Raw genomic sequence first — 14,770 nt, forward strand, 5'->3', positions numbered from 1 at the left:
ATATAAAAATAAGCAGAGCACATGTGTGCTACGATGACAGGCCATGGAAAAGGCGGGACAAGCCTCTTTGGTGGGACAAGCCTCTTTGGAGCAGCTGGTCACTTTCAACATATGTGATGGGCTCGTTAACATTATGGAATGAATTACAAATAAAAGTTAGTGGGGACCAAACATCTATCGTGATACAGAGCAAAATGCCTTTTATCGAAACGCGAAGAAGGAAGGACAGGTGCAAAGCCACAGAGCCGACAGCCAGACTCACAGCCTCCAGGAGCTGGGGGACGCGGACCCCCTGCTTCGGAAGCCAGACGGCCGCCCTAACGGGATACACAGGTCCCTTGCTTCGGAACGGCTTTGAAACCCAGATGGCCGCCAGGACCCCCTGCTTTGGAACCCAGACACCGCCTTAAACAGCCCGGCCCTTCCTCCTACCCAGAATCTGGGTCTTTTTGTAACTTTTGGTGAAACAGCTTCACTGCCTTGAGACACAAAGAGCGACGGGGCTTTCAACTTCCCACAGCTGAGTTCCCTCTGGGGACACGGGGGTGACAGCCACGGGGGGCCCCACCGGACTGAACACACATTCTGCTGGACCAGCAGCTCTTCCACGCCCGCCGTGCGTGGCCGCTTGGCACTGGCGGTCCCGGTGGCACACCTGAGATGTGCCGTCACTGCTTACAGTGATGTCGGCGGTGCGCAGGTGGCTTTCCCCAGGGAGGCCCCTGTGAGGTCCCCAAGGGTCAGTCAGGGGGTCGCCACCCCTCATGAGGCTCGGCCAGCCCCCACGATACGGCCTTCACTGTACGGGGCGTCAGCACAAAGGACGCTCGGATGGGACACGCCAGAGAGCGGCTTCCCAGGCCGACCCGGAGGGGCCCGAGAACGGGGGACCGGGAGGGACCCCGGTCACGAGAAGGGTGGGGAGGGAGCGGAGAGAAACCAGCAAGGTGCACGTCGACTGGCCTCCCGTGTTGAGGGCTCTGCCGGCAGCATCGCCCGTCCCGACAGCTGGCCGTCATCACCGTGCACACGGAGCCTCCCGGTCACGGGGACAGAACACGGTCCCCCCTCCCCCGGCAGAAAGGCCCCAGTTTTGTTCTGCTATGGGGGAGGGCAAGCGGCCTCCTTTAGGCTGACGTGCCCTGCGTCCACGTGGACCCGGGCTGACGGGGGACACGCGAAGACGGACCTCAGGCGCGAGAGCCCGGCCGGGGCCCGGGTGAGGAGGACGGGAAGGGTCTGAGCCTGCACGCCGGGTTCTCTCTGCTCGTGCCAGCTCATGCGTGGTGCCTTGGGTCCCGGCACGAGGGAATGTCAGGGGACCACAGAAGCACCTCGTCCCTCGAGGCCGGCTAGAGGCGCTGCCTCCAGAGGAAAGTCAGCGGTCAGCACACGGGAGTGCCCGTCAGAGCCGCGCGCACAGAGGCCCCCCGACCACGGCTGCAGGGAGACGGGGTGCGTGGCGGGGGCAGGGGGCTCCCCCAGACAGGGCGGCATAGAGTAGAGAGGCCCACTTGGGGGTCGGGGTGGCTGTACTGCGGGATGAGGTCCCCTGCCGACAGGTACGGATGGCAAGTCTGGCCGGAGCGATGGGGTCACGAGCCCTGTCGACCTCCTCCTGGCTCCCGTCAGGGGCCTCCCCGGGGGCTCCGACATCCCCGGCAGGAAAGAGAAGGGCCTGTGGGGAGAGGGGGGCCGGAGGCAGGGCGAGGAGGGGTGGAGGCCGCCTCACACGCGCGGCGAGGGCGGGAAGGGGGGCTGCGGTCAGGGGAGTGGGCGTCCCACGAGCAAAGCCAGTCTTTCACTTCACTGGGAGAAAGGGGCTCACGTAACGGAGCGACGGTGGCAGAGAAGACACCCACGTGTGGCGTCTCTCAGACGCTTTCTAAGAGAAGAGTTCCCACGGCCCCACAGATAATCTCTCAACTCCCTGGGTCCTAGGGAACCCCGGTTTGACAAACAGACTTAAGAAAAACCTACACTCTCTGTTGCAGGAAAACGTCTCTCAAATGCATATTGTCTCTGTGACAGAAGATAGCGTTTACGACAGAGTTTGGTTTTTTTAATTATCACCTAAATGACAAAAAAAGACCTTTTGAACTGTATCCACGAGAACACGTCCCAGGGACCTAAGGGGTCTGTGGCCAAAATGCGAGAAAGTCTGAATGGGTGAGCAGGCGCCTGTTACACCCCAACCTCACCGTCTACCGTGTGACCTTGGGCAGGGCACCCACGGCCCTGGAGGTCCACGCGACTATGCCTGCAGCGAGCCCGGCGCGGTGCCGGGGACACGGGAGGCACCTGCTGTACGGTGACACAGAATGGTGACACAAGAAGGGCCACTAATTACTCAGAGGGCCTGAAAGATGACTCAAGTCCAGGGCACAGAACAGGGTAAGCCTCGTCCGAAGGCAGTGCCGGGCGAGGCGGGATGAGGGCGGGGACCAGGTGACTGATCTGGCTCTGGGGGCGGGGGGGCAGGGGGGGCAGGTTCCCCGAGAAAGCTGCCCCAGACCATGAAGGGTGCGGGAGCAGGAGGGCGGGTGTGGGGAGGCCGGGAAGGGGGAGTGGGCAGACAGCGCAGGTGGAGACGCGGAGGGGAGGCACGGGGGCTCGGCCGAGGGCCCGGTCGCCTGTGGCGAGGGCGCGAAACCGCCTGGACGGGGCCGGGGACACGGGCTCCGGGCCCAGGCCTCCGTCCCACAGCACCACCCTGCCCAGGGTGCCTCAGGCCGCCCCCGTGGTCAGCACGTGGCCTTTCTCCTCAGGTCAAGGACGACCCAGGAGCAGGAGAACGAAGTGCAGGTCCGTCCCCGGGGATCTGTAAGCCTCCGGACAACTTCCTGGGCAGGGTCCCCGGCCTCACGGCTCGGCAGGGCCGGGAAAGCAGCTCGGGGGTCACCGCAGGCGCGGGACGGAGAGGGGGGCCCCGACCAGGGCTGGTGGGAGGGCAGCTCCAGGAGAGCCCTGCGTGGACCCCCTCTGCCTTGTCCCGCCCCCTCGGAAGACACAGGAGCGGTGGCTCCGTGGGAAGGGGGCTCCCGTTTTCCTACGGAGGACGAACCACAGCTTCCTTGTTCTTGGAAGCCCTGTCCCGAGTGGGGGACGAGGCCCCGCCCGGGAAAACCGACCCGAACGGTGCTACGATCCCGGCCGGGCTGGCGGATTAATCGCTCCTGCCGCACACCCCATTCCGTGTCACATTTCCTCTTTCCCCCTAAACCAACCCTTCCTCAGTTGGGGAAGAGAAAAAAAAGGTGCCGTGGACTCTAGACCTCGGGCAGGACACACCCGGGGGCCCCTGTGCACGAGCAAAGAGGACGCGCATTGTCCTCCAGATGACTAATGCGTAAGGAACGCTCTGGAGAGCCTCGGGACCGAGCTCCAGGTGCCAGGGAGCCAGCGTGGAGACAACAGGGGACACAGGGACCTTTCCCGGAACTCCGTGGTACCCAAGCTATGGCTGCCCGCCACAGGCTGGGTATGTGGGTGAGGCGGCTCTAAACCCCCGTCCGTCTCACGATTCACTGGTCCTGGCCACGTGGACACGTTGCAAATAGTGTCCTCGGCCCCGGAGGAGGGGGAAGAGGGGGTGAGCCACAGGCACCCCTCCCTGAGCACGCCCGCGGCACACCCCAGGCCTCAGCGGACCACGGCCTCGCTCTCACTGACAAGACGGGCCTGGAGCCTCACACCCGCACAGCTGATGGTAGTTACTTTAAGACGGAAAGGTTACCTTTAGCACCAAGAAACAAGAAGTGAGAAGCTGGGTCAAACAGACCTCAACGTCCCAGGTGACGAAGCCGGCAGCCCGAACTCAGAGCTGAAGTGACAATTAATGCCCAGCATGGAGGGCGTAGCCGGGCTCCTGAGGGTCCCTACCTGGGAGTTAACAGTGGGGAGCTGTGCTGCACCATATGATTTTGTTTTGCCTGAAGCCAAATCAAAGAAGTAAATGCCAAACGTGACCCCTCAGAACAGCTCGTGGGACAGGGACGCCTCGACACCCGACACTTTCAGCAGCTTCTCTCCCACTGGAGGTGGGACTGGAGGTGCCAGGACTCCTTGTCCCTGCCGGATCTCTACTTTGAAAACTGATTTCAAATTCAATTAAGTCAGAAGTGTGGTATTGAGCCTAGAATGGGGCAAAGAATTTGAGTTTCTGGTAGAACACTCTTCACCTGATTAGGACATCCGGTCTTGGGTTGTGCAATGACTTGGTGACATTGTCTAAGGTAGACCTTATCAGAAGGCAGACAAGCCGGCGAGGTGCCAGTCTGCGTCGGCAAGACAGGTGAGCAGGTGCGGCCACGCGGGCTGGGCGCTGCACCCCGGCAGGTGAGCAGCGTGGCAGGCCTCGGGCAGACGTGACGTTGCCGGCACCGGGCCAGCCACGCACACCTTGCGCCGCGGGGCAGGAGGGCAGGTTGGCATGGGAGGAAATCTCAACATCAGTTACTCCAGAAATCAGGAGACGACAGAAAACCCAGCCAGACCTGAAGACAGAAGGTTACCTGGCAAGGGGAGAGCCAGGGCGACCGCGGGCCTGCGCTGGGCCAACACAGCGCGTTCTCTTAACAACTCGTCCCGCGAGGCCCTCCCGGGGCGCCATCTCCAAGGCCGGGGTACTTACGTTCGATGAGAAAGAGAAAGCACACGATCCCCATCGCTGCCACAATGGCCCCGGGCACGACGAAGGACAGGCCCCAGCACGTGGACACCCAGTAGCCGGCAATCAAGGACCCCAAAATGTTGCCCACGGACGTGTGGGAGTTCCAGACCCCCATAATCAAACCTCGCCTGCAACACAACAAAACACAAGACGGCCAATGATGTCGAGAAGCTTCAGTGGACCGGCAGGTGGAGGACAGACGGTGCCTACGACGGGTGCGAGGAAACATCGAAATCAACGGGCAGCGCGGACGCCACTCCCGCAAGGTTGTCTGGCGGGACACGCGTCAGGCCGTGGCACTGCACACCCCTCTCAGAGCTTTGTTATTCTGCGCTTACGAAGAGGAAAGAAGCCTTTCCCTGACCTTCTTGGAAGGCCCCACATTTACATTTGTGCCTCCGTAACTGAAATACAATCATCCAGGGCACCCGGGGGGCTCAGCCGGTTGAGCGTCTGACTCTGGATTTGGGCTCAGGTCGTGATCCCACGGCTCAGGAGTTGGAGCCCCACGTCCGGCTCTGGGCTGACAGCTCGGAGCCTGCTTGGGATTCTCCCTCTTGCCCTCTCTCTGCCTCTCCCCCACTCATGCTGTCTCTGTCTCTCAAAACTAAAAATAAACTTTAAAAACAAATACGATCGTTTGAGGAGATGCCCCATTAGCAAAAGTTCACGTTGAGGACCCCGCCGGCTGAAGGATCGAACCCGGGCTCACGGCGGTGGGTTCTGGCCCTGCTTCCCTGCTTTCCCCGTGGCTCCCAGCGCTGTGTGCTCTCGGGCCTGGCCACACCGTGCGCCATGCAGAAATCACGGACCGTGGGCCCATCGCCAAACACTGAGTGTAGCTCAGGACCTGTCACCCTTCCAGGTGCCTTCCTGTCTTGGGACAATATACTTATTGCTTCACAAGACCCGGGGCCGGGCCCTAAGCTCCGTGTTTCTGCCAGGCTCGCGGGTGACCAGCTGCACAGAACGACACGCTCCCCCAGCCCGCGACAGGGACAAAGGCCCACCTGAATCTCAGAACCCCAGAGTGTCAATCATCTTTGAGAGAATAGGCTAGCAAAAGCGGCTTTTTCCGCAGTGGATCTAAAGAAAAACTAAAAATGACGTGGTCTGGTTTGCGTCAGAATCTGAAAAAATAAATGGTGCTGAAAGCGGGAGCCTTTTCTCACCTTCCTTTTCCGAACCAGTTGCCAAGGCAGGTGACGACGCTGGGCCAGCCAGTGGTCTGCACCAGTCCGTTGATGATCTGTGACGGGGCAAAGGAGGGCTGACGGCAGGCGGGAAAGCGCACGCGGCCGTCTTCAGGCCAGGCTCACAGGCGCTCGCTTCCCCGGTTCTTTGCAAGTTTGGGCGCACAGCGGGGACTCCCACAGCAACAAGGCAGCAAAACCCTCCTTGATGGGAGCCTCAACAGCCACAGATGTGTTTTCAGCAACACACACACACACACACACACACACACACACACACACACACACACACACACGTGCATGGAAATCATAGATAAGTGCTTTCACTTCTGTGGCCTGAGCCTCTGAGAGGAGAACGGTCTGGACGCAGAGCTCGGGGAAGCGTTTCTCCACGTTTCAACAGCGCCCGGGCTGACGCTCTCAGAAGGTTCAAGAAGCACGAGCAGGTCTGCTTTAGTCTCCGGGGCATCCAGGGTCAAGGGCACGACAGGAGCTCCCCTCCTTTGCCCCCTACAACGTCCCTGGGCCAGTCCGGCTTGCCTTCCCTCTAGGAACAAGCTGGGACTCTGGGAAGATCTTTTCCTTCCTTCTAATTTTTTATTTTACTATAAAGTGTGAATCGCTGTTGTCATTAAAACAGCCAAACTTGTTCAAGTCCAAGGGCAACATTTGAAAAGCAAATTCCGGACAGTTGGCTTTGATGATTTGACGACACCCTCAGGCTCTGGAGAGCCTCAGAGGCTGGGCATGAGTATTTTCCTCATTTCTCACTTGTGGTCGATGTTTACCCAGGGCGGGGCAGGGCGGGGGCAGTGGCAGACCAGGACAGATGGGCCGGCAGGAAGGGCAGAGCCCACGGCCTGGCTCTACTTCCCTTGGAGCACCGTGAGGCTCTCTCCTCTCCGCCCTGCTGACCACCCGCAACGCCGACCTCCCGCCAGCAGCTCCAGAGTGCTCCCTTCCTCCCACCCCTGCCACCCTGTGTCCCTCCATCGAGACAGGTCAAATGGGCCACAGGACACGAAGTCTCCCACACTCGGGCGGCAGGGCTCCCAGGGTCCCTGCCTCAGTGCCCAGCGGGGGGCTCGGAGGGGGAGGATTTAAGAGGCAGGTCCCAGGACTAAGGGAGGCCTCACAGCTACTGCAAGGACAGAACTTCCTGTGCCAGCACCGACCCCAACGGCAGACAGGACCCTGTGCACCCCCACCCCCAGGCAGCCTTCTCTCGTGGCAGAAAGGCCCAGTCCGATTCATCACGGAAACCCCATCCGTGGGGAGCCGCGGACCCAGACCTCACCTGAGTTACCACGTAGAAGCCAAAACTGTGGATATTGTAGAAATACCCTAATCCAAACAGGGCGGTAAAAGCACCACTGGCCAGCATCCCAAAAGTTAGGTAATACCGAATGGGCAGGCGTTCCCCTATTATGCCACTGAGGACGGAGAAGAAAGAAGCAAACATGAGAAAACAAACACACCCATAACGTGAAGGGTCCGGATCTTTCCGGATGTTTTCACGCTGTTCTCCGAGCTTTCAGAACTCCGATGCGCTACAGTTTCCAGGAAGATTTCATCACAGCTGTCTCCAGTGGAGCACTTATTAACCAGAAATTGGCAATTGGCAACATCTCTTAGGACTTTATTTCTAGTAAAAGCCACTAACTGTCAAGTAATAAACCTCAAACACTATGACTTGCCTGTGACAGTTGCCAATTAAAACAACCAAAATCTCGTCCTGCTAGTTAAACGCGTTTTTCTGTAAACAGCATCCAGTAACTGTGCATAGTGTTCAAACATCTGCAAGGGCAGATGTAGGCGTGTCATGAAAGGGATCAGTTGTGGCCTCAGTTAGTCGCTCGCCCCCGAGCTGTCACCGAGTCCCCTGCGTTAACACGCCGGGCTGGAGGGGCTCTGCCAGCTGCCTTCCTGCTGGCACCACCGTGACCTGGTTTGAAGACAGACAGACTGGAGCGTGAGGTCGGGGACAGGGGGTGACATGCTCCTCTCCACCGGCAAGGTGGCTCAAAATGAGCAGCTGGCTGGAGAGCTCCTTCCCAGAGCCCAGGTGCTCTGGGTGGGGTCGCTGTGGGTGAAGGGCCCAGGGCAGGGTGGCCTCTCACCGCCTTAGGGGAAGGGCCACCAAGGAGCAACGTGACAGTGTCACTTGTTCAGTGCACAAAACCCAGAATAATCCCAGGTAAATGGGAGGCTTTTGCAGCCATGAGAAACCACGGGTCATATTTTCTTCCACGTGGCCATTAAGGGATTCGGATAAACAAGAAACTTAATGGAGAGTGACCCCTACCTGCCCGTGAACAATGCTCTGGGAACCATCTCCACGATTCTGTCTTTTATCTCAAGAACGAACACACTAGAAAACCTGTCCTTCTGGAGTCCCCAAATAAAGCAATCTACCTAACACCGCACCGGTGACTGAGGCAAATGACTAAGGCAGAGGAAGTAACTTAAAATTAGAAACAGGGGTGCCTGAGTGGCTCAGTCCGTTGAGTGTCAGACTTCAGCTCAGGTCAGTGGTCTCACAGTTTGTGGGTTTGAGCCCCACGTCGGGCTCTGTGCTGACAGCTCGGAGCCTGGAGCCTGCTTCGGATTCTGTGTCTCCCTCTCTCTCTGCCCCTCGCCTGCTCACACTCTGTCTCTCTCTCTCTCTCTCTTGAAAATAAATCAACATAAAAAAATTTAAAAAAAAATTAGAAACAACATTCAGGTCAGATTTTAAGCTGGGGAGAAACCGGTCACAAACTCAAGAGCGTTCTAGAGCTAAGCAAGTTCTCTGCTTCAACCCGCTGGCTTCAGAGGAGAGAAGACGTGTCTCGGAGGGGCTGGCTGACCTGCCTGGCGTCACGGGACAGAGCTAGTGCCGTCGGCCAGGGCTGACACATGTTCTCCAGTCTCGCTATATGACACTGGGCCCAAATTTAGTCTCTGCTTCCAAGTCGCTAAAGAAAAGGCCTGAGGGAACGGACACCATTCCACATGACATCCGATTCATACCGGGACCAAAGGCCAGGGCGCACCTGCTAGGAAGGTCTGGGCTGATGAAGGCGCCCCCGTATGCGGTTCACCCGACATACAAACGATCCGTTTCCTGAGCCACGTGTCACAGTGTCACTAAAGGGCCATCCAAAGAAGCAGTGTATGCCTTTGTTACAGCCACGAGTCTACTCTGGATTCTACACGAGGCAGAATTTTGTTAACAAACCCTCATTGGCGAGTTTCATGACACGTTATCTTTGCTGATACATAAGCAACAGTAAGACCCTCTTATTTAAAGCCTTCTTAACCTCGACCCTCTTGACCTGTGGGGTCGGGTCACTCTTTGTGTCATAGCATGCTCAGCGGCCCTGGTCTCTGCCCACTAGATGCCAAGCACCCCCTTGTCCGGTTGTGACAGCAACCTTGTTTCCAGATCCTGCTAAGTGTTGCCTGGGGGACAATATCACGCTAAGCTGAGAACTGCATTTAAATACTGTTTTCTAGGGGCGCCTGGGTGGCTTGGTCGGTTAAGCGTCCGACTTCGGCTCAGGTCATGATCTCACAGTCCGTGAGTTCGAGCCCCGCGTCGGGCTCTGTGCTGACAGCTCAGAGCCTGGAGCCTGTTTCAGATTCTGTGTCTCCCTCTCTCTCTGCCCCTCCCCTGTTCATGTTCTGTCTCTCTCTGTCTCAAAAATAAATAAATGTTAAAAAAAAAAAAATTTAAAAAATATACTGTTTTCTAGTAACTGGGAAAAACACAGTCCAACCTTTGGGCTTTTTCTTTTTTTTTTTTTTTTAATTTTTTTAAGGTTTATTTATTTTTGGGAGAGAGAGACAGAGCATGAGCAGGGGAGGGGCACACACCACAGGCTTCCGTATCCATAGTTACACATTCGTTCTTTCAAACCCGTTCTGCAGGGCTATGCAAATGAAATACAGAGGGGCCGTCCACTCCACCAACAGAAAGTGCCTGACCGGGCACCACCCCCACCCTGCACTGGGGTCCAGGGGCAGGTCTGTGTGATGCCACACTCTGGTGGATATCACAGAGAAGCTAACCGCTCACGGGTGTCCCCACGATGCTCAAAGCTCTGAAGATCACTGGGTCTCTGAACAAAAGCCTCTTGAGCTGAAGGCCTTTAGTCCCTATGATTTTTTTTTTAAACCCGGCTGGACTGACACGATACCAGTTTTTAATCAGCCAATCACATATCCTGTTACCCACATAACACTTCCACCTTCCTGGGTCGATGCAGGACAGGGTGAGAATCACATGTGACCGACGCTGGGAACACTCCGCGGGCCGGGCTCTGCTCTGCGCATTCTACACGGATTAGCTCATCCTCTCCTGCCATGATCCGGGGAGTTAACCACTGTTGTGCCCATTTCGCAGAGGGGAAGCTGAGGCCCAAAGAGGGGCAGCACTGAGTCGGATTTATTCCCAGCTGCGTGTCTCTGGGGTCCGTGCCCCACCCACAAGGAGGACGGTGAGGTGCCGTCTGGGGCGAGCTGGGCAGCCAGGGGGACGTGCCCGGCACACACCCTAAACTGCTGTGACCCTAGTGATCCGGCTCGTGTGAACAGATGGTGGCCCCAGGGACAGAGCAGAGGATCACTCTGCACACGATCCCCGGGAGCTACCAGCACCCTGTTCCCGGCGACCACCCCACGGCAGGGTTAACGGTGCCTCCGAAAGCCCGGGGCCCTGAGAGCCGTCCCCGGACGGCCCGCCCTGAGCAGCACGACATCCGGGGCGTCTACACGCACCGCTCTGCGGTCTCGTGTTGATCAGCCCTGCAGCACACTTTACCCTCCTCTCTGAGAAGAGCCGGGGCGGTAAGCAACCCGCAGACATGTCCTGCGGTGAACGGACGAGAACGACGAGCATCTGAGAAGCAGGCAGACCTACCTCAGGTACATGCCGATGGCGTAGGCGCACAGGAACGAGTAGTCCAGGGCCCCGAGCAGCTGCTGGTAGTTGTCCTGGTCTACACAGGGGGAAAATCGGCAGGAAACAGTGAGTATGGCCTACTTCCACTAAATACCAGTCTGTGTTCTGGGGCCGGGTGACAAAGTGCACATGCCTGCTCTCTACACTTGGGCAGCAGACGCGGAAGGAGAAAGGGACGGTTCTGAACACAGAAAATGTGGCAGGACATCCGGTTGGCTTCCGGACAAAGGGAAAGAAAGTTGCCACATTCTCAAATAATCACTAACTAGACGTCATCTGGATTAGAGAAAATCCCCACCGTGCATGGGGAGCATGTGGTTTTTTTATTCATTTTGCCTCCTGAGTTAATCTGGCTTTTCTGCAGCAGCCCCGGGCCAGCCCCTGCCCCACACCTCTGGGGGCTCCCTCTCCTGTCCAGCACGGTCCCCGCTCAGCAAAGCCTGGCCCTCAGCCCCGACAGATGCAAAATACAAGTCCTCTTGAGCAGATTTCCCCAGAAAGAGGATCTCCCGGGCGTCGGCAGGTGCCGCGGACACGGTAGCTGCGGGAGGAGGCGAGCGGGTGACAGGACAGAGCTGTCCCCGGACAGGCGGTCACGTCCGGGAACATCGTTAGTGCCGCCCAAATCGGTGAGGCTGCCTGTCGCTTTCAGCACTGGCTGTCTAGCCACGCGAGAGGCCGCAGGACGGCGCGCGTCAGGATCGGGACGCACAGGGGTGGACAGACGGAGAGCTCACCGAACGGGGCCCAGCTGCAGTCAGTCTCGTTGTCTGGTGGCTGCTGGCGGGGGGTGTCACTGGCCCTCTGGCTCTGGCTGCTGAATCCGACGTCCCCCTCGTTCAGTGCGGCACAGTACCTGTGGAGCTCACCCTAGGACATCAGCAGAGACAGAGAGCGCGCTCAGGCCAGGTTCAGGGGCTCGCGGCATCGGAACAGCCGCCCCCTCCTTTCGGTCTTCCCAGGGCAACCACGCTCTGGGGGAGCGAGGCCCCGCCGAGGCCTCTGCACGACCCACCGAACGCCTGCGGTGACCGGGGCTGCTCGGGCCTCTGCCGCTCCCAGCCCCGAACTCACACACAGCCAACACAGGCCTGTGACGGTCGGGCGGCGGAGACGCCCACGCAGCTGAGAGCCGCCTGCCGCCAGCCCGGCACCGCCTGCCACACTGCGAACACGGCCTCATCGTGCCAGATTCACACCCGAGTAAATGCCCCGCGAAGCCGGAGAGCAAGGCACAGGTCCAAGCAAAGAGGAGGATGAATCTCCCATCAGAAGAAGCCTGACGTGAGGAGCGCAAAGGGCAGACTCGGTCGGTCACTGGAGGACAGAACCTAGCCCCAGGTGGCAGCGGTGACACTCACTCACCAGCAGGAGGGCCGCGAAGGGGGCGGGGCACGCGGGCCCTGGAGCGGGAGCTGGAAGGGGCCAGACCCTAACCTGGGGATCGTTCGAGCTTGCGCATATTTGCCAGCCTAGACGCTTCAGATCTGCGGGTGTTGACATGTGCAGATCACGTGCCTCAGTAAGACAACAGCACAGCTGGGACACAAGGCCACCGACCCACCAAGTTGTCCGTGGAGCCAGCACGCGGGCCAGGGGCAGAGGAGTGTAAGGCTCGGGGGCCCTCTGGCTGACAGGTATAGGGGCCTGCGGAAGTCGCTCCCACCCGCCTCAGTGTGCCCGCCTGCAGACAGGGCTGGCCCCCCTCAGCCGCAGAACTTAGCGGGATCGGTGATGCCGTTCCGGGGCATGGACGCACCAGGGAGGGCCGGAGGAGTGGGCACCGGGGCTGTGTGCAGGGCGCAGGGGACGCAGGGTGCTCCTTACAAGAGGACCTCCCCTTCCAGAAAAGGGCCCGTCTTGCTACGGAGGAACCTCCGCCTGTCTGCCAGTCTGCCTCTCAGCCCCATGGTCCATGTCTCCCCTCCCCAGGCGCCCCTGCCGCCCGCTGTGCATTTTCTGGGTTTTTCTGCTCCCAGGGGCTCAGATGAAGTAATCCCCCAGGTGTGAGTGAGGGCAGAAAGGAGGCAACCACAAGGGCAGGGAGTGGCCCTTAGTGGGAGCAGGGCCCCAAGCGGCGTTCTTCACGGAGCCGCAGCGTGAAGGCAGGGGTCTGGGGCTCACGAGGAAAGCTGGCCCCAGAAAGAACAGCGGCCACACGTCCTGCCCACCGTCTCCTTCCCTGGCACCCGTCTCTTCCAGAGTCACCAAAGAGGCTCCTGCGAACGGCTGCCCTTGCCAGGGCTGTGGTCAGCCTGGGCTGGACGCCTCCTGGTTTTGCACGGACACACGCCACCGAGGCCTGGCAGGGCACATGGGACTCAGCCGCTCTGTGGTCCCGTGGCTTGTCATCAGCACTGGGCGTTCTGCTAGCATTCAAACCTCGCCCTAAAAATCCTCCGCGGGCTCCGCTTTACAAACTCAGTCGAGTCTTTGCAAGACAGCCTTCCTCTCACCCTCCCGGGGCCAGAGGCCGGCTGTGCTGGCCTGGATCTCGGAGTCGCCCTGCCCTGCACACAGCAGGCGGCCCTTCCCCATTCCCCCGGGTTCATACTTGGCTCCTCCTCTCCCCGTAGAAGTCACCCTTCCCTGGGCCAGACCCCGTGCCTCACCGCCCTCGCTGTCCATCCGTCGCCGAGAGAGCCGCAGGCGGGCCGGGCGCTGACCCGCCTGCCGAGACGGAACGAGGGAGGAGGTAGCTGTGGGCCACGGCTCCAAGCGGGGCTTCCACATCCCCTGGGACCAAGAAAGATGAGGAAGGATCCCTTCTTGTGTCATAAACAAGCAGAAAAGGGTTTCATCTTGGTTGTCCTGTGATGAGGGGGACTCTGAGCGGGGACTCTGGTGCCACGGGGCTGGCCTCCCGCTTCTCCCCTGGACTCTCAGAGGGCACAGCGACTTCACCAAGGCAGGGGGCCCCCTACTCACTCCAGCTTCTGGCGGCCGCACTGAGCCCTTCCCCAGCCTGCACCCTTCCCACCGGAACCGCGATCTGCACCCTCTGGGCGGCCGAAGGGCTGCAGGAGAGCCAGCAAAGACTTCACACTGGTCCCGAGGATGCTTGTTTCTATCGCCACGTGCTGGCTGTCAGCCACCAGCTTTATTCCCATACCCGGTGTGTGAGCGAAAGTTAAGGATGAATTAGGCCAAGAGGATCTGATCAGAAAAACCCTCAGCAGGGGAACGGGTTCATACCCTGGTGTGACACCGACGGGGGGCTAGTCCTTGGCCCTTGCCAATTTTTACGCGGATGTTTCCACAGGTAACAAAATTAATGGACGTGTGACACCAGGCGGTCATTAAAAGCCAAGCAATCAGGAGACTATGTGGCCTGGAGGCTCCAGGTACACGACCCTCCAGGTTATTTACCACTGCCCACGTGCCACATGGCGGGACAGCAACAAACTACACAGCAAGTGCCACGGGGATTGGAAGGTGGGGGCGGGGGCGGGAGGGGCTGGTGTCCGCAGGATGGGGGGACACGGCAAGCAGCCACGAAAACAGCCACGGGGCCACAAGGCGGGTGGGGGTCGGGGAGGGGCAGGCGGGGGTGGGGTGCGGGTGCTCTCTGTCCCGTCTGCAGATGCATCTCCAGCCCCGGCCCCTCCCCCAGTCCCCCTACCAGTGGGCAACAAGAGGGAACCACGTGGGATCAGCGGGCATCTTGGCCTTCCGGAGGCACCGACGTTCTACACGCGCTCACATCCACGCAGACTTAGGCACACATATCTGTACGTGGACGCACATTTACTGAAGACTGTTGTTTAAGCCTCAACTTGAGCCACGAGCCTCATACACTCATTCCTCCCAACTGTGGGGGGGGGGGCACCTCCTGGGTTCTCAGGTCTGCCAGGCCCCAGTGATGCTGCTGGTTCTGGATGACTGAGCAGAAAACCAACCGGGCGGGGACCGGGGCGGGGACCAGGCCGGGGTCAGGAATTCAGGGCGGTGACGATGGGG

The 14,770-nt window shown here is 59.4% G+C and overlaps 1 protein-coding gene across 12 annotated transcripts in view; it reads right to left on the reverse strand.

Moving 5' to 3' along the window:
* Positions 1–14,770, reverse strand: part of SLC37A1 (solute carrier family 37 member 1) — a 77,325-nt gene that overhangs the window by 30,903 nt on the left and 31,652 nt on the right. For all 12 annotated transcript variants that reach the window (XM_042998550.1, XM_042998557.1, XM_042998547.1 and 9 more), the window contains 5 exons: positions 11,548–11,680; positions 10,769–10,847; positions 7,163–7,298; positions 5,845–5,921; positions 4,634–4,800 (listed from right to left, as the gene is read on the reverse strand). In XM_042998550.1, coding sequence (XP_042854484.1) covers positions 4,634–4,800; positions 5,845–5,921; positions 7,163–7,298; positions 10,769–10,847; positions 11,548–11,680 — 592 coding nt within the window. The remainder of the gene's footprint in view (positions 1–4,633; positions 4,801–5,844; positions 5,922–7,162; positions 7,299–10,768; positions 10,848–11,547; positions 11,681–14,770) is intronic.

The sequence above is a fragment of the Panthera tigris genome, chromosome C2, assembly GCF_018350195.1.
Source record: "Panthera tigris isolate Pti1 chromosome C2, P.tigris_Pti1_mat1.1, whole genome shotgun sequence".
Lineage (NCBI taxonomy): Eukaryota > Metazoa > Chordata > Mammalia > Carnivora > Felidae > Panthera > Panthera tigris.